The following is a 19,466-nucleotide window of genomic DNA, read 5'->3' on the forward strand; positions in this document are numbered from 1 at the left end:
AGGCTCAGTCACAAGCGCAGGTAAAAGAGAAGATGCTCTTCTGGAACTCTTTTTCTTTTCACTTTAAGAACATGTTATATGACTAGGAGTGTAGCTCAGTGGTAGCATGCTCAAGCATGCTTGAAGCCCTGGACTCTATCCCCAGTACCAAAACCAGAAAAAAAAAAAATTATAGTTTTAAAATGTGATCAGTTGCCCTGGTGACAGAACAAACAGCAGTAACTCTGTTCTAATTATAATATGATTTTTTAAATTTCTTTTATTTTTAAGATTAAGCATCCTCATTGACAATCCAGAGAGTCCTTGCTGACAGTTAAAAGTGATTCCTTAATTTTCAATGACAAGGTTAAAAGAAAGAACGTGTTCACAAGCTGCAGTTGAATTCGTATGTCCTCTTTTACAAAACTGTCTACCAAGTGACTACCAAGCCACTTACTAAACCAAGAGAAAAGACAATTTTCCAAAAAGCCAAGAAAACCCAGAAATAGGAATCTAAGTATCAAGCTAAAATTATCACCCAAAACACTGCTGTTTCAAAAAAAGAGTAAAAAGAAGCCAAATTCCCATAGCTCATTAGAAAAGACCTTTAAAAAGAACTCAGAAAGTTAGGACTAGACCCACAATGCTGTATATTTGTTCAAAAACCAAATAATTAAACTTGTTCAGTTTGGGAATATATTAGGCTTTCTCCTATTTCAACAAAGGAAATAAAAACATGTGCTGATGGAATTAACTTTAAAACTGTCCTTACCCTGTTGAAGACAGGGAGGGTACACAGAGAACATGAGGAACAAAGGGTAACAACAGTTTTGACTGCGGTCAGGGCTGCAATTCTTCTGAGCCAGTATCATGAAATTCTAGGTTTAGCTTAAAACCAATGAGCGAACTATATGCCACTCATAAATACCAACTGACACACAGCATTTGTGGTATTAAAAAATACTTCTAAAATTAATTTAAATTTCTATTCTGAAAAGCAATAGATCAAAATGACACTGGGCCATCCAGTTATAGAGCAAAAGGCTCCCTCCAAAGAGAATTAACTTAGCAGAAATTGAGGTTGGAAGGAATGTGAGTAACAAGTGAATGAGATCAGGTTCTCAATACCTGTTAATAAGGCTATTACTCTTTCCCCCACACCCACTGTGAGGATAGTACTGAGAGAATGCCAACAGAATGTCTCAGAGGGATGCTTCTTGGAGATTGGTCTGTAAGTTTAACTCTTGACCCTTCTCCTTATCTAAAGCTTGGAGAAGAAAATAAATACTTACTTTTTAATTATGCAGCGCTTTGGGCATATTATAATTTAATATCCTATAGTTTTCACTTTCTGAACCTTTGGCTTATTTTATCAATTTATGTTACATGAAAAAAATGTATGAATGTGCCTTAATCAGTAGTACCAAATGAAAATATAAACCTTGTTCTTCCTTATCTTCTACACAGGAGGAATGAATGTATGGTACCCTAAACGTCCTGTAAGGTTACTTTGTGTACTTGACAGAAGATTAGGGCAAACCATTCCACTTCCATATCATGAGCAGAAGTTAGCTAGTCTTCAATCTCATCTTCCCAAATATCTCCATTAACGTCCACAGCATGGAATAACCTGGAAGCATAAAATAAGATACATATTCATACAATTGGAAAACTGAGCATAATCTGTTTTTCCTTCTCTTGAAAACACGTTCTGCATTCTACTGGTAATATTTTTATCTTTTCTTCTCCTTTAATCATTCCATTGAAGGGGGCTGAAATCTGAGGCCCTCTTAAGCTGCCTTAAAGTATGTAAGAACAGTCCTTTTAGGATCCAGACAAATTGTGGGACCAAGGATAAATAATATGGGTACCTCAAACTGATACTTAATGTATACAATCTGCGGAATAAACCAAGCTTCAAAAGCAGCATAGAAGAAGCTGAACTCTTTCAAGACACTAACTCTATTCTGTGCTAATCCTTTCAATTTCTGTCTTCACAGTCCTTGCATCTTCCATTGGGAGAATGTCTTACAGTTGCCAATTTGTCTTCCTTTCCTTATATTACCTAAAATTTAAGCAATTTCCAACATTAGGTTTCCAATAATTCACGGACAGGGCTTATTTCCTCAATATCTACTTTCAGAACAGTGATGAGTGTAGGTTCTCTATAGAAACCTATTAAGAGAAATCATCAAGGTATGCTAAAACAGGGGAGCTGCTGGAGAACAGAATATTCACATCACACCAAGGAATTGCCCTACTGATTAGTTACTAATAACAAAATGGTAAACTTACCTTCACAATAAGGTGAATGACAGAATACTAACAGAGGGACAGCCTGACATTATAAGACTCCTGATGTGATAAAATATATATACTTATCACCCCTCCTGAAGTATCCTTGTCAAAAATGTTACTCTAGCTAGGCACAGTGGCTCATGCCTGTAATCCAAACTACTCAGGAAGCAGAGATTGGGAGGATCTTGGTTAAAGGCCAGTCTGGAAAAAAAGTTATCTAGACCCCATCTTGACTCAAATGGTAGAGCACCTGTAGCAAGCATCAGGACCTGAGTTCAACTCCTGGTACCACCAAAAAATGGAAAAATCAGACCCCATCTAAATCATGAGCCATGCATGGTGGTATACGCCTGTGCTCCCAGCTGAAAAGAAGAAAGATCGTGGCTGAGGCCAGTCCTAGGCAAAAATTCAGGACTCTACCTGAAAAATAAAGCAAAAAAAGAGCACCTGCCTAACAAGCATAAGGCCCCAAGTTCAAACCTTGGTACCACCACCACCAAAAAAAAAAGTTACTCTAAATCTAATAAAACTTCAGTCTAGACCTAACTTCCACTTGAGAACAAAAAGAGAAGACAAACAAGCTAGAAGACACCACAGAGGAACAAAACTCTAGAAGATAAAACTTCTTATAGAACAGCTTTCCTGGATTCTTCAAAAAAGTCTATGTTCTCCTAAACAAATAAGGTTGCCCAGAACAACCAGAACCAGTTACAGCAACTGGACTTGATCAGATCCTTGTTTAATAAAATGACTTTTACAGGAATTTTGAGGGATAACCACAGAAGTTTTAAATATGGTGTTTACTAGATGATAGTATGTCATTATCATTAATTATTTAAAAGTACTGTTATTATGTAGAAGCATTTTCTTTTTAGGGGGCATGGGGCTGGGACTGAACCCAGGTCCTCCCACATGCTAAGCACACACTCCCCCACTGAGCTACACCTAGAATTATTTTCTTAGGAGACGTGTGGAAGTATTTAGAGTTGAAGTATTATCATAACTCCAACTTATCTTCAAGTATTTAACACAAAAGATAAAGAGAATAAATATAGCAAAGTATTATTATTTATTCATACTGTTTATAATTTTATCCTTTTGACTTTTCTGTATATTTGAAATTTTCCACTACAAAAAGTTGAGAAGGCCAGAAAAAGTGGCACATACCTATAATCCCAGTACTTGGGAGGTTGAGGCAGAAGCAAGATCTTGAGTTCAAGGCCAGCTTGGGCTACACATAGCCAAAAAAAGCCAATAAGTAACATAAAAAATTTTAAGGGGTGGCAGAGTGGCTCAAGTGGTACAGCACCTGCCTAGCAAGCGTGAGGCTAAGTTCAAATCACAGTACCAAAAAAAGAAAAAAAAAAATAGTGTATAGTCTCATTATAAAATTCGTTTTCATGAAAATACAAAAATTCATAGATGTGGAAAAACACAGAACTCTCTAAGTAAGTCTAAGTACTTTAGAAAAAACTGGGTTTTAATCCAAAAATCAAGTATCAAAAATTGTTACTGAGTTTAGGGAATTCTACATATACACACCTGTTAAAACATGGGGAATCTGGATCAGTGAAATGTTTGTAAGGGTTTGCCCTAGAGAGAGAACCCATGCAAATCCAGCAAAAATACTGCATACAGCCAGTACACGTCATCTTGTTGCATCCATCTAATTTCTGGTGGAAAGGACAGAAAAGAGAAAAATATCAAGGCTGTAAAATTAAGAGAAATGCACATGCCAAAAAGATTCAAAATAGCATTCTCCTAGTCTTCTCCCTTTCCTCATGCAAGATGGAGACATACCAGCAACACATTGGCAACGATTTAATGCTTATTACTTTGCATTACAATTAAAATAAGAAAATATTTAGCAGGTGTTCCTATAACTAGACACTTAGAAAAGCCTCTTCTGATAAACAGATACAAATCAAGCACATGGCTAAATCACGTACTTTAGATTAATATTAAAATGTTTGCATTTTAAAATTTTATATAAGTCTACATAAATATTTGGTATCAAGGCCTTCATTTTATTGCAGGGCTAAGGCAGTGGCCAAATACAATGCAGTCTCCTTAACAGAGTAACTGAGGCATCACCTCCAGGTTCAGTTCAAATATAACACACTGGAAAAGTAGAATCAAATGCAAGGACATATTCTGAAAATATGTTAAGGTTTTAGCAAGAAGAAATAGACTTGTTTAATTATTTGGCTCAGAAAATGGAAAAATGTCTCCACTTCCTGAGTGTATACTCATTAAGAGATGTATTTCTTTTCAGATAAATAGTTCTAAGAGGTCAGATATGATTTTTGTTATCACACACAGGAATTAAGAGTTGATTGTAGCTCAAGTGTGCTCTCCCCTAACCTGCTATGGTTTGAATATAGTTTGTCTCCTCAGAAACTTATGTGGGAGTTTAATCTTCATTGTGAGGTATTAAGAAGGTAGAAACTAATTCAACTATGGTGTTTAGAGGTGGGACCTTTGGGAGGAGATTAGAATTGGAGAAAGTCATCAGAGTACAGCCCCTATAGTTAGATGCTAATGACCTTATAAGAAGAGAGTCAGAGACAGAACAGAGGAGATGCACATACACACTCCTTGTGTCTATGTGATGCTCTGCACTGCCTCAGGACTGCCGGCAAGAAGGCCATCAGTAAATGTGGCCCCTCAATCTTGGACCAGAGCCATGGACTGAAATAACACATAATCTACTCAATTCTAAAATGGCTATGATGTGAAAACGATTGTCTCTGTACAAAAAAACTTTGAAAAGTCTATATATATGTAAGGTCAACAACATTTAGTAGTGAAATTTGTATTTTCCAAGTCCCAAAATAAATAGTACCATATAAATACCAAAATGTGTTTTCTTAAAAAGTCCTAAAATTTACTAGTAGGCCTCTTAAGGTAATCATGACATGCATTCAAATCTCTTTGCCAAGTCTGTTCCAAAACATTCACCTCTATGGGAGTCCCACAACAGGGGCAGCTCTTTGAATTCTTTTCCAGCCACTCCTTACTTTCCATCTCTTCCAGAGCCTTCTGAATCACCCTCTTACCATACCTCTGTTCCAAAAATCTTTTATTGGCTTCATCTGCTTGCAGATACTCATTTCGTAAGTCAATTAATTTTTCTAGGAAGTGAAAACAAAAATTAACTCTGTAGCTTTGCGATGGCTGACTAAAAGTCTTTAAAAACAGCCATACTCTTTTACCACTCAATAATGCTATTCCTGGGACTTTAGCAGAAGGAAATAACTTTAAAGTCATCTGCATGGAGATGCATTTAACAATGACAAATAAATTAAATTTCCAAGGAAATAATTATGTGTGGAAAATCGACTTAATGACATGATATTTAGTTATTAGAAACTTAAATTAGGATGGATACCATCAAAACACTTACCATGGGATTCAGGAAAAAAGTACACAAATGACAAAGAAGGGAAAGGAATTCCCCAATCAGAAAAGCTGGACTTGCTAAAGGTAGTAGAAGGTTCTTTTCTTTGATTTTGATTTTTTAATGTTGATATGCTTATGCAATTGGCAGCAAACTGTTAAAGACTGGTCTAAAAGACACAAAGGGGCTAGGACTGTAGCTCAGTGATCGAGCACCTGCCTAGCATGCACAAGACCCTGGGTTCAATTCCTAGTACCACACATAAAAATAAACAAAATAAATAGACACAAAGGTTGAAAAGACTGATTTTCCACTAAGTCAGCATTATTCATCATTTGATAATGAATAAGGCTTACCAAATACACCCTCATCCTATATTACAGTTTGTTATAGGCACTAAAAAATTCTTCCCACTTTTCTCTTTGATACTCTTCATCTGGTTCCTATTGCTACCACTTTACTCAAATGGGACAGGCAACCATTTACTTCTGAAGCACCATGGTGAGGGAGATTCTGAAGCTTTGCTGGGCTCAGTGAGAAAGCATTTGATGACTGATCAGACTATGTGCCAAGGAAACAAGAGTTAGATGCCTCACATTTGTCATAAAGGATCTAAACTATTCTGTGTTCGTATGTAGAAATTAATTTGCCATTCCTGGAATGCTGCCCACCTCCTGTTTCTGATTGGTTTTCCTTATTTCCCTCAAGTCTTTAAACCATTCTGCCAGTAAGACCTCTCCCAGTTTGCCTAACTAAAGTCCCAAGTCCTCTCCCTCTCAGTATTTCACATCTTGCCTCTATTTTATTTATTTTTCCTCCTTAGCATTTACCATCACCTAATATCTGTATTTCTTTTATTTGCCTGCCATCCCCACTAGACTGTAAGTTCCACAGGGCAGAGATTTTATCTCTCCTGTTCAATGCTATATTCCCAGAGACCAGTATAGTAGCTAACACAAAAATATCTGTTGAATAAATACTTCTAAATTTATGAACTGAAGTAATAGGGATTTGGTGAGGGAGGGCTAATAGATATGGTTTGAGTTTACACAATTACAACGTACCTGCAGTCACCTTACATGGAGAGACCCCATGGTAAGTCAATCTGCACAAGGTACAGAAAGCAAAATTGCAGCTGGAGCAGATGCCCATGGTACAACCAGGCTCCTGCATCACAGGCAGCTGGCAGCATGGGCGGGGACAGTATACCACATCTGCCATCAGGTCCAAGGTAGACTGGAGGAGAAGGCGGTCATATCGAGCAAATAACTCTGCTTCCACTAGCTCTTTGACCTGGAAGGAATTACAAACACCATAGATCTAATGATTCACAGCCAGTTCTAATCCTGAAGGAATTCTTAGGATGCTATTGTAAAACAGATGGGCACAAAATTAAAAAATCTGTCTCACTTCAGAATCAAACCAAGTATGGTGACAGTCCGTATCTTGACTGAGGTGTGGTTGCATGAGTCTATATACGTGTCAAAACTAAGCAAACTAGGGCTGGCAGAGCGGCTCAAGTGGTAGAGGGTCTATCTAGCAAGCAGGAGGCCCTGAGTTCAAACCCCAGTACTGCCACACATACACACAAAATCAAACTATAATTTAAATTGGTTAGTTTATGGTAAGTAAAATTATGTCTTAATAAAGCTGACTTAAAAAACAAGTAGGCTGTAGTTATGCTAACATCTGTAAATGATTCAGTTAATCATTTTAAGAGATGTCCCCTTCAAATGCCATCCTTACACCAAGAAAAGCTAATTATTCCCCAAGGCTGATGGGATCCTAACAGATAAACAAAATAAATCATCAGAATTACTTTTTAAAAACACTCCTCCTTGTCTAGAACTGCTCAAAGTTAGCAAAGGAAAAATTTACATTTGCTTAAATGGTTTAGGATAAGACCACAGCTTTTTTTTGGGTGGGGGAGGAGGGTACAAGGGGGAGTACTGGCATTTGAACTCAGGGCCTTGTGCTTCCTAGGCAGGTTCTCTATCACTTGAGCTACATCTCCAGCCTAAAACTGTAGCATTCTTAATGGATACAGTAAAACAACTTATAGTCTGACTCCAGTGCCTTAGATCGCTCCATGAGCCCTATGTAGAGGTGTGATAGTGTAACACTTGCCCAGCATGTGAAGCCCTGGGTTTGATCCTTAGTGCTGCAATAAATAAGTATTTAAAAATTCCTGTGGTGGGCAGAATAGTACATGCCTGCAATCCCAGCACTTGGGAAGCAGAGCTAGAAGAATCAGAAATTCAAGTTCAGTGTGGGCTCCAAAGTGGGACACTGTCCCCCCAAAAAAAGAAGTTCCTGAGAATATGCCTCCTTTTGTGAAAGAGAATTAGGAGGCAATGATGAACAGAGAAAAATTACCTGACCAGAAAAATTACCTGACCAGGAGTGGCCACAGAAGAACACTTTGGTTCTGGGCAGTTGAGGCATTGAACTTGACCATCTTTGATCTGGATTTCAAAGTAGTCCTTCAGACAGGCTTTGCAATACACATGCCTGCACTCCAAGAAGTACATGCATTCACTACCCAGTTTCTCACAGAAACAGATATTGCACAGGAACAATTTACTATTAAAGCATTTCATCTGCTGAGCTTGATCAAAGTCCAAGATTTCTTGGATCAGACTTGACAATGATTCCACATCCTGCACAGCTCTCTCATCCACAATGTCCTCTTGATCTACATCAGATCCAGCAGCTCCTCCAAAATCCAGCTCTGTGTTGGAAGAGGCTTGAGTGGTCCTTCTTTGCACTTTTTTCTGAGAATCCATCTTGAGCTCAAAAGGAGACACAATATTTAGGTATGCTAGGGTCTCTTCCTTAAGAAACTGCATCCAAGCAAACAGGACCACACTGCCTCGGTGTTCTTCCCATAGGTTGTCTAAGTGCTTGCAGAGAGCAGAGAGCTAGGAGAAAGCACATGAGGATGCTGTGAGTTTGGGAAGATGATGATGCTACCAATTCCTGATCTTCCTCAGAGTCTTTTTAACTTGTAAGTTAGTCCCTTATATTTTCTAATGCTATTTTTTCTACTGTGATAAACTGTGCTATGAAAAAGTATCAACATTCCATCAAAGCATTTCTTAAGCTATTCAGCAACAGAGCAACATATTCAGCCAGAGTAGAATATGAGGTTAGAAGCTATAAGTACCATGAAAACAGGAGAAATGTTAAAACTCCGTAAAGATGCAGACCTAGACTTACATTTAAGCTGATTTCAAGAAGACTTTGTTGTTTCTTCTTTTAGTATTGTTCTCTATTTCATGAATGAGAGAAAGATCTAGTTCTACAATGAACTACTTCATTTTCCTTTGGGAGTCCTAGCTCTGTATTTGCCCTGGATTGATGGTTAGAAAAAGGAGAGCTTAAAAATACCATCTGGAGCTGGGGATGTAGCTAAGTGGTAGGTAGAGTGCTTGCTTTCCATGCAAAAGGCCTTAGGGTTCCATTCCTAGCACTTTGAGAAAAAACAAACAAATCCAAGAAAGGACAGTCTTTCCAAATATCCACATGTAGAAGAATGAAACTAGACCCCTATCTTTCATCATTTACAAAAATCAACTCAAAATGGATTAAAAGCTTAAATGTAACCTGAAATTATGAAACAACTGTAAGAAAACACAAGAGAAATGCTTGGACAATGGAATGGGCACAGATTTTTTTGGACCCCATTCCAAAGGCATAGGAAACAGGAAGCAAAAACAGACAAATGGAATTATATCAAACTAAAAAGCTTCTACACTGCAAAGGAAACAACCAAGTGCAGAGAGAGACGACCTACAAAATGGGAGAAAATACTTGCAATGTACACATCTGTCAAGGGGTTAATATCTAGAATACATAAGGAACTCCAAAGACTCAGTAGCAAAAAAAACCCCAAATAATCTGATTTTATAATGGGTAATAAGGGACTGGGGAGTGTATCTCAGCAGGAATGTTTACCTAGCATGTGAGAGACCCTAGGTTCAATGCCCAGCACCCATACCCCTCAAAACAAAGGGGAAACAGACCTAACAGATATTTCTCAGCAGAAGATTTACATATGGCCAACAAGGCACAGGCGAAAATGCTCAACATCACTAATCAGAAAAATGTAAAATTAAAGCCACAATAAGGTATCACCTCATTTCAGTAAGAATGGTTATAATCAAAAAGACAAGTGCTGGCAATGATGTACAGAAAAAGAACATTTGTACATTGCTGGTGGGAATATAAATTGGTATAGCCACTATGGAAAACAATATGGAGGTTCCTCAAAAAATTAAGAACAATTACAATATGACCTAGCTATCCTACCTACTATAGATATATTTGGTATATATCCAAAGAAAATGACATCAGTATGTCAAGGAAACATCATTCCTCCTGTGTTTATTACAGCAGTATTTATTATTGTCAAGAAATGCAAAAAACCTAAATTTCCATAAACAAGTGAATGGATAATGTGATACACATAAAAAATGATGAAATCTAGTCCTTTTCAACAAATGAATGGAACCAGAAATCATTATGTTAAGTGAAAAATGCCAGGTACAGAAAGACAAGTATCACATGACCTTGCTCATATGTGGAATATAAAAAAGTTAACTCAGGGACAGGTGCATGGCTCAAGGGGTACAGCACCTGCCTAGCAAGCACAAGGCTCTAAGCTCAAACTCTCATACCACAAAAATAAATAAATAAATAAAAGAATTCAGGATTAGGTTTGGTGGCACACTCCTCTAATTCCAGGTATGTGGGTATGGGAGAAACAGAGACAGAACTACAATCTGAGGCATGTCCTAGGCAAAAAGATGAGAACCTATCTGGAAAATAAACTAAAGCAAAAAGGACTAGAGGTGTGGCTTAAATGGCACAGCATTTCCTACAAGCACAAGTTCAAACCTGAGTTCAAACCCCAGTACCACCAAAAATAATAATAAACTAAAAGTTAATCTCCCAGAAGCTGAGAGTAAAATGGTGGTTACCAGAAGCTGGGGGAGTAGCAGGGAGAGAGGGATAGGAAAAGGTTGATCAGTGGGTACTAAGTTATAGTCAGATAGGAGTGAGAAGTTCTGGTGTGCTATTACAGTATAAAAACAACTATATACTGTACATTTCAAAAAACTAGAAGGAAAAAAAGAAACCTGAAAAAAAAAAAAAAAAAGAATTTTGAATACTTTCACCATAAAAAAAAATGACAAAATGTTTGACTAAGTCGGCATGTTTTTTCTGACTGAAAAGCATTAGTTGTCCAATCTTAAATATTATACAATGTACACATGTATCAAAACGTCACACACCCCATAAATATGTAAATGTTTATGCATGAAATACAAATAAATTTAAACAAAAAATAAAAATACCATCCAAGTTTTAAAGTTAATTTTAACTTTCTGTTCTATCAAACAGCCAACTCAGCTAAGTGGCAGAATTTAACCTCAGAGCCCTTATTTTTGAGATTTACAAGCTACTTTTTATTAGAGAGTCTTGGCTTACATCAGATCCTGATTAACAGATTGAAGCAGAATGATACTGAGCCTGGACATAAGTGCAAGCCCTCACGGTTTGGCTGCCACAGAGAAAGCTTACAATTTCTAAACTAAGCAAGCAAAGTTAAATTATGATGATTCTTTCTTTTGAAAGTGGTCTGTTTCATCTGAAAGGCAAATATAAGAGGATTTTCTATTAGAAATGTAAAATACTTGCAAGTAGAGCTTAGGAATTATAAGCTTCTTTTCTTTTTTTAGGTAAACAACCAAAAATAAGCCTTCCAGATGGCAAATTTTGTTAATTTAAATAACAAATGAAAAAAGACCACATTTTCTTTGTTCTGTGTAATACTGATTAAACCTTGCACAGCTACTAACTTAAATACTTATTGACAAGATTGACAACTAATGCTTTTTTCACTTTAATTCGTAAATGCATTAATGCTTATAATATCAATCATGCTTTTGAGAAACCTGCTAACATCTGTAAATGTGATAAATACTTAAAAGGGAAGCTTTGCCTATTGTATAAGCCACCAAATCCAATGAAGAAGCCATTCTCTTCCAACCTCTTTTCTCCAGTCCCTTCTAAAAAGGGGCAGCAGAGATGCATGTAAATGTAAAAAGGGGAGGGGAAGACAGAGGAAAGGGCAAGATAGCTATAGTGTATGTAGGGAAGGAATACAGAAAACACTAGAAAACTAAACCCACTTCCCAGATCCTATTACCCACCCCAATTCAGTGAATGACAGATTCTGTGTCAATTTCACTATCAACAGGTGAAATTTACAATGCCATAGAATCAGGATACAGCAACAAACAAGAACTGAACCAAGGAGAAACAAAAGAGACCAATTAAAATGTTAATTATAAACTGGGTGCAGTGGCTCATACCTGTAATCTTAACTATTCAGGTGGTAGAGAATGGGAGAATCTTGGAACCAGGCTAGGCATGGTGGTGCGTGCCTATCATCCCAGCTAGGTGGGAAGTATAAATATGAGGACTGAGGTCCAGGCCTGAGTAGGCATAAACTTGAGACCCTAGCTCAAAAATAACCAAAGCAAAAATGACTGGGAGCATGACTAAGTGGTAGAGCACCTGCCTAGCAAGGGCAAGGCCCTGAGTTCAACTCCCAGTACCACAAAAAAAAAAAAAAAAAAAAAAAAGTCAAGTATATATGCATAAGAATATGAAAGAATCCTACTGTAAATTCAGCTGTAAAACAAAATAATGAACCCTCCTTCCCTGCGCTCCCCAAAGAGCAGGATTAAGTAGATGCTAGAAACTATAACCACACATCCAGTGACTCTGTCTGTTTTGTGCATGTGTGTGCATGCATACATGCACAAGTACAAAATATCAAGAGCTCCATGGACAAATGGAGCTATAAATATTTAAATATTTAGTCAACAATGAGTGATCTAAATGTAAAACACTCTTGATTTTCCTGGGCAAATAATCAGCTGCCTTGCATCTATTGTCTCTGTCACAGATACTACCATAAAAAGAACAACATTCCTCTCTATTCTACATGTATTACACTCTTCCAGAATTTAATTTCCTTTTTAAACCATAATCTTAATTTTACATAAAGCACTTTTATCTAAAAGATTAGCTACTGGGTAGAAGAATAAAAACTATATGATTAAGCCACGTGTGGTGGGGAATGCCTATATGTATTACTTGTAATCCCAGCATTTAGAAGGCTAAGACAAGGGAATCATGAGTTCAAGGGCAGCTGGGCAACATAGCAAGACCCTGTCTCCAAAAATAAGTAATAAAAAATCAAACTATATAGTTAAAAAGGAAAAATTAACAAGCTATTTCCTTAAGTCAATAACTCTGACAGCTTATCTTAATACATATCAGTTTGTCAATCTTATAATGACTTGTAGAAAAGTAGCTATTGATCCACTACGTCCTAGATTACTTTACACTAGCTTCAAGTCATATTTATGTCTCAATCAAGAGTTGAGGCTGAGACAGGCACTTGAAAGCCCAAACATAAATAAGGAGATGGAAATGCTAATTACTCTGATTTTATCAGAATACACTATATACATTTACTGAATGTCTATACAATTAAACATGTATGATTTATCATGTGCAATTATTACATGTTAAGAAAAAAAGAGTTGAAGTTGTTACTAGAAAAGGATATATAATCCAGAGAGAATAAAGGCTCTCAATATAAGGTGTCAAAACTTAATGTGGTATCTATAAGAAATGTAGATTTCTATGAAGAAAAGCACTTATCACATTTACTCAGGATATATGCTTATTATAGCTATATTGGGTTAATTTTCAGTTCTAATTACAATGAAATCTTTAAAGAATGGATTAGAAACTAAGAAAAAAAAGCAGTATCAATATCTAAGGATAACAAAGACCTCATAGTCTCCATTACAATGCAGATTAAATGGAAAATAGTACAACAAGAAATACACTTGATTAAAAATTACTACTACTGCAATTCATAATGATTAGTCATTTCAGTTACCGCCATTCCTTTTTAAAACACCAAGCATTTCAATTCATTAACATTAGGATTCATGAAGGCAAGGGAAATCAAAGTCATTTGTTCTTCATGCACCAAATTCAAGATCACCAAGGTAGTCTTCAATTAAAGATGACTTTGTAAGCTTCTACAAATGGATAGGAAAAATTAAGTTTTTGGGTCTACCTGAGTTGGTGACAGCCATTTGCCACTAAGTGTGAATGAAGGTGGGGAGGAGGATGGATAATCTGGTGGCAGTTCAAAGTTCAGCACAAGTGGAGGCAGAAAGCCAATGGTGTATTCAAAGTCACTATTCTGGAGACACTCATTTGAATTGCCTGAACCAAAAACAAAGATCAGAAAGGATCAGTTGATCAACACTTGAGTGTCCATTACTGTTAAGCAGTGCTCAGGAAAGACTTAATGTTTTAGGGGAGGGGATAAAAACCCTCCCCCAAAGCACTTTCTACCACCTTAAAAATAAAAAATCTTGTAAGCCCTTGAAAAATCTACCAACCACCATGAAATGCATAATGCAGACAATTTATTCTCAAATACACTTCTTAGTATAACTCCTAACACTAATGACCAAGTAATACGCAATGTTTTGTTCTGTTGTTGATTTATAGATGATTAAAGACACAATCTAGAGAGAAAGATGTTTATTTTCATCAACCAACAATGACTTACTTAGACCAGTATGTGCCAACTACCCATGAATCAAAGTTGGGAAAATCGTGAGGACATGACACAGCACACAACACTCTCACAATGAAAGTTTCATTTAAATGGTCACAAGTGTTTATTTAATGATTATAACAGAAATATTTTTTAAAAAATAGCTTGTTATTAATCTATGACATGTAAAAATGATATATGAAGAATGCAAGAGTTCTTGGTGCTTTATAATCACTCAGTAGAAACATTCTGAGAAAATGTGCATCATGGTCTTCTGTGACTGTATCAAAAGCAGTTTTGTTTTTTCTGAAGCAAAAAGTCACAGAGTAACAGCATGTGCCACCTGTTTATGGTAGCTGAAATGATTCTGAAAACCAAATGGTACTTTAAGAGTGTCCAAGAATTTTCACATATGTACATTATTTTTCTTTGATTATCTCTAACTACCAATGACTCCTGGCTGGTAAATTGCTAATTAGAGTAGAACACATGAAATATGTAAAATATCCCAAAATTTAGAGGATAAAAAGACGGAATCAAATTGCAAACTGTTTCCCTCCCATTCTAACATTCTTTAAAACAGAAACATGCATTAAATCTATAATACAACCATCAGTAATGTCTACAAGCGCAAAATGACAAATAAGTTAGAGTACACTAAGAAACTGAAAATTTTTACTTAGAAAAATCTGAATATTGTTAACTAACCGCTCACAAAAATCTTGAAATTTTGTGGCAAATCCAAATAGATCCTGGTTTCTCCACCTTGGACAGACTCTGCTTTTCTAAATTCATCTCCATCATAAATACTTGCCAGGGCCAACAACTCATCCTCCTGAGCTTCTCGGTCTTCTGACGACATTTAATTTTCTGAGGAATTGAAGATAATCATGCAAATCAGTTAAGAATAGAAAATGCACAGAGTTGGGGGAAGTTTAATGGTACATAAAACAAAAGTTCCTCATAAACAATTGTACAATTTCAGGTACTTTAAATGGGAAAAAATACACAACAAGAACCTTTCTTTAATCGAAACAAAAATAGGGAGTGGGGGAAAAATAACGTCTAGCATGGTAGCACATGCCTATAATCCCAGGACAAAGAGCCGGACAAGATGACAGAAAATACGCAGCCAGCCTGGGCTACAGAACTAGACTGCGTGGAGAAGAGGGACTCATTTGGTTGAAATGTTGGACTGTAATTGCAGTCAACTACAAACTTTGTAAAAATTTAAATGTACAAAATTGAAAGGTTAGGGCATGGTTTTTCACATTACAAAAAGTGATGCTACAAAATTTAAACATATCCATTATGTTTTTAAATGTTTAAAATGACTCTATTTTTTAAAAAGTAACTTTCTCCTCAGCATAGTAATGGCTCCGTTTAAGAAGTATCCCTATCTGAAGCACAGTAACATGTTCTAGCTGAGGTCAGTTAGTACCTGTTAATAACAACCAGAAGAAAAGGATATTAACACTGCTGTCTGTATTTCAGTTCTGTTTGGAATTTGTGCAAATCCCATTTATTCTCTAGCCAGTGACGCTGAGACTGCTGAAGCTGGATAAGAGGCCAAGATGTGGGACTCATATTAGATATATTATAGAAATACTGCCATCTGCAGAAAAGAAATACGAAAGATGGTGTTAGGACTCTCTCCAAATTTAAATTCTGAATTTTCATTACCACCACTTAAGTCAAACACATTCTAATATATGGCCAATTCTAATCTACATTCACGTATTACTCTCCTAGCACAGGCTGAGTCATGTGGTTAAAGGGGCAACTGTGTATTCCCCAGCAATGAACTGGTCTTATCTGATTGCTCACAGCCCTAGAACTGGAGTGGGGGGGGGGGAAGACCAAGGTCATAGGAAAGGACACACACCCCACAACAAACATCTTCTCAAATTTGTTTTTTTTCCCTTCCTTCCCTCTTTTGCTTCCTCTATTTCTTATTTCCCATCCCCCTCCAGTATTTCCTCTCTCCTGCTCATGCAAAAATCTTGCCAGTGATACTCAAGGCTAGGTTAATTCTGATGGCAGGATGTTTTAAAACAAAAAAAGAACACACATAAACACACAGATTTTGAAGTTTTATTCTAAAAGCTTTTGTCTCTAAAGCTTCTAAGGTTTCTAAAATGGATTCATGAGAAGTGTGGTCTATGCATGGATAATGGAGAGCAATTAACACCTTGAAATTATATGCAAAAATATTGTATTAAATCTTAAATTTTAAACCAAATTCTCAGATGTGTGACTCAAATAAGCTAATACTAATATGAAGCTAATATTCAATTTGCATTTATTGAGCACCTACTGTTTAACTTATTAGGTCCTTTTGCCCTACTGAATCTTCAGCAATTTCACCAGGTAGTAGATAGTACATGGTAATAATAGGATTAAGCCTTTTGTTTCTTTCTGTTAAAACATTTACAGATAGTATGAGAGACGACTTTACAGTTTACGGTTTTAGGTTAGCAATCTCCATCTTGTCTGCACGTTGGAATCCACAGGAGCTGCCTCTTAAAATACTAGTACCCGAGGACACACCCCAAAACAATTAAATCAGGCCTCTAGGGTTCCAAGCTCTCCAGATGATTCTAATTAATGTGCAGCCAGGGCTGACAACCTCTACTCTAATCAATCTCTCTTAAACAGTTCCTCATGACCCACCCCCACCAGATCTCAGCTTCTGAAGCTGCCAATGGGCCCAAATCGCCCTTAATTCAGGTCGCTACCCTCCGTTTCTTTCTCATTCCATCCACTCAGCAGCCTCTGAGACACACCACCAAAGCCCCTACTCCAGGCAGCACTTTCTTATTTATTAAATACTGTCTTTAAAGTCGGGCCAAACTGTAACTCTCCTACCACACCTTGCATTACAGTAGTTTATGAACGCGCACCTCTTCTCCCACCAGCCTACATTAGGCTCTCAAGGATGAGGACCAAGTTTTTTCTATCTGTGTACTGTTATCAGCATCTAGGGGTACCGTGCATTAGACACAGGAAAAACTAACTGAATTAGGGTGAAATGCGGTGTGCTGGAATGGGGAAATCACGAGCAAGTGTTCAGTGATCATTCTGCCACATTACACTAGAAGCAGGAAGTTAGGTCGGTCGCCACAGTAACATTAAGAACAGTAACAATTAGTGAGCTCTCACCGAGTGTCAGGCATTATGCTAAACCCTTTCAATGCACAATCTGAGGCTAGATTCCCACAACCACACGAAGCAAATCCTATTACTGTCTTCATTATACGAGTGAGAAAAATGACAGCTTAAGTCCCTTTCTAGCCCAAGGTCACACACAGCTAAGGTATAACTAAACCTGGATTCACAACCCGTGGCTTCTTCATCCGTAATCCAGGAACAAGAAGAGACCCCGGCACGACCAGATAAGAAAGGTTCACGTTTAACATTAGTTGCTGCAAACCGGAAGCCCCTCCTCCGCCGGGTTTCCCACCGCCTGGGAAAATCCTACTTCTTCCCCGCCCCGGGGTGCGGACTCCGCGGGGGTCAACGCTGGCCGGGCTCCGCTCGCCTCCGCGGGCCTCGACCGCCTGCCACTCGGCATGCGGGGGTGTCTGTGCGACCCGTCCACACCCGGGCCAGGCCCAGCCAACCGTACCGGACCCGGCGCTGGGAGCAGAGGCCGCCCCGCGCGTCCCGAAGGGGCAGGGCGTGGACCGCCCTCTCTCTTCCTCCGGAGCGCACGGGACGGGTCTGGGCCGGGCCGCCCCGTCCCGCGTTTGGAAGCCTGAGGTCCACGGAGCTGGCCCGGGCCCGCCGCCCTTCCCTGCCTCGCGTGCCCAGAGCTTGGTCCCCACCGTACCTTCCGGCCGCCCCGTTGTGCCAAGCCCAAAAGTTCCGCTCTCCGCCTTTGCCCGGAGGGGGGGGGGGTTCCCTGCACCACCACTCGCCAGCCAGGCCTAGAGACGCCCGGCTCACTCCGCGCACCGCCTCTTCCGTTTCTAGATCTGTCAGCTGAGAGGGGCGGATACAGCAGGGCGGCCGCGGTCTCTGCGCAGTTGCCGTGGCCGCTCGTGTCCCTGGGCGCCCTCTGCAGGCCATAGGCGGCACTACGGGCGCGGCCACTACCAACCTACCGCTGCCCGGCTAGCTTAACATTGTATGCTTGTTTTTTTTATTATTATTATTTATTTTATTGTTGTGCTGAGTGGGGGTACATTGTGGCATTTAAGAATTTGATACAAATGCAGGTTCTGTGCTCAGGGGATCCTTTCAGCAGTTCTAGATGGGACCCGGGAATTAGAATTTTTACCAATTCCTAGAGGTGAACATGAGGCGGGGCAGAGACTTTCTTAACCATCCCAGACCTGTTCCTCCAGGTGTGCTAAGCAAGCCTTCTCTCCCCAACCCCATTACCTTGTCAGAAATGCTGCATATCTTTCTAGCACCGCCACTAACTCGTTCATATTATAACAGTAGTAACTACCACATTTACAGCCAACAGTAGTTGGCTGTTTCAAGTGCCATCCAAAGTGCTTTATGTGTATTTTCTATCTGCACTAAAACTCTATGATTTAGGTACCATTTGTTAGTCTCACTTTACAAAGGAAGAAACTGAGATTTAGTTTCAAGAAGTTACCAAAAGTCACATGATTATTGAGGTACTGAGCCGGAATTAAAATATGTGCCCCCCCAACTCACACTAAAATACAAAAATTAAGTAAAATGAATCTAAATTTGAGAACTAAAAGTATAAAACTCTTAGAAGAAAATGCAAGAGTAAATCTTCATGTACTTGGATTAGGCAATAGTTTCTTAGAGATGACAACAAAAGCACAAGCAACAAACCAAAAAATAAATTAGATTTACCAAAATTAAAAACTTACGCTTCAGAGGACGCTACTATCACCAAAGTAAAAGAAGGGCTGGAGACATGGCTCAGGTGGCAGTGCATCTGCCTAAGAAGCCCAAGACTATGAGTTCAAACCCCAGTGCCACTAAGAAAAATCCCAAAATTCATTTTGGGCTGGAGGTGTGGCTCAACACCTGCCTTGAAGTGAGAAACTCTGAGTTCAAATCCCAGTGCCACCCCCCTCAAGCAAAGTGAAAAAACACACAGCAACAGAAAATATTTGTAAATCATATATATATATAATA

General features: G+C 38.4%; 1 protein-coding gene across 7 annotated transcripts; it reads right to left on the reverse strand.

Annotated features, from left to right (window-relative positions):
* Nucleotides 1-241: 241 nt before the first annotated feature.
* On the reverse strand, nucleotides 242-18,330 carry Rnf14 (ring finger protein 14). 7 transcript variants are annotated; one of them, XM_020156062.2, is made up of 10 exons: nucleotides 17,968-18,160; nucleotides 16,657-16,757; nucleotides 15,781-15,954; nucleotides 15,048-15,209; nucleotides 13,848-13,999; nucleotides 8,071-8,598; nucleotides 6,742-6,970; nucleotides 5,239-5,411; nucleotides 3,820-3,950; nucleotides 242-1,609 (listed from the first exon to the last, which is right to left on the reverse strand). In XM_020156062.2, the coding sequence occupies exons 4-10, from the start codon at nucleotides 15,199-15,201 to the stop codon at nucleotides 1,552-1,554; spliced, it is 1,425 nt and encodes a 474-aa protein (XP_020011651.1). In that variant the 5' UTR covers nucleotides 15,202-15,209; nucleotides 15,781-15,954; nucleotides 16,657-16,757; nucleotides 17,968-18,160; the 3' UTR covers nucleotides 242-1,551. The 7 variants fall into 7 exon arrangements, with proteins under 7 accessions (XP_020011651.1, XP_073932871.1, XP_020011645.1 ...); XM_074076770.1 differs by lacking the exons at nucleotides 16,657-16,757; nucleotides 17,968-18,160 and adding an exon at nucleotides 18,172-18,330 and having other exon boundaries at nucleotides 15,048-15,229; nucleotides 15,811-15,954; XM_020156056.2 differs by lacking the exons at nucleotides 16,657-16,757; nucleotides 17,968-18,160 and adding an exon at nucleotides 18,172-18,330.
* Between the last annotated feature and the right edge of the window lie 1,136 nt (nucleotides 18,331-19,466).

This window comes from Castor canadensis, chromosome 6 (genome assembly GCF_047511655.1).
Source record: "Castor canadensis chromosome 6, mCasCan1.hap1v2, whole genome shotgun sequence".
NCBI classification, from domain to species: Eukaryota; Metazoa; Chordata; class Mammalia; order Rodentia; family Castoridae; genus Castor; species Castor canadensis.

Bases quoted from the DNA above. Each gene is read 5' to 3' on its own strand.
- Rnf14 (XM_074076770.1), bottom strand. From the start codon at position 15,201: ATGTCGTCAGAAGACCGAGAAGCTCAGGAGGATGAGTTGTTGGCCCTG. The intron at 6,971-8,070 runs GTAATTTTTCTG...AATTCCTTCCAG, and splicing joins CTGTGGCCACTCCTGGTCAG to GTCAAAGAGCTAGTGGAAGC. The intron at 5,412-6,741 runs GTACGTTGTAAT...TTCACTTCCTAG, and splicing joins TCCATGTAAGGTGACTGCAG to AAAAATTAATTGACTTACGA.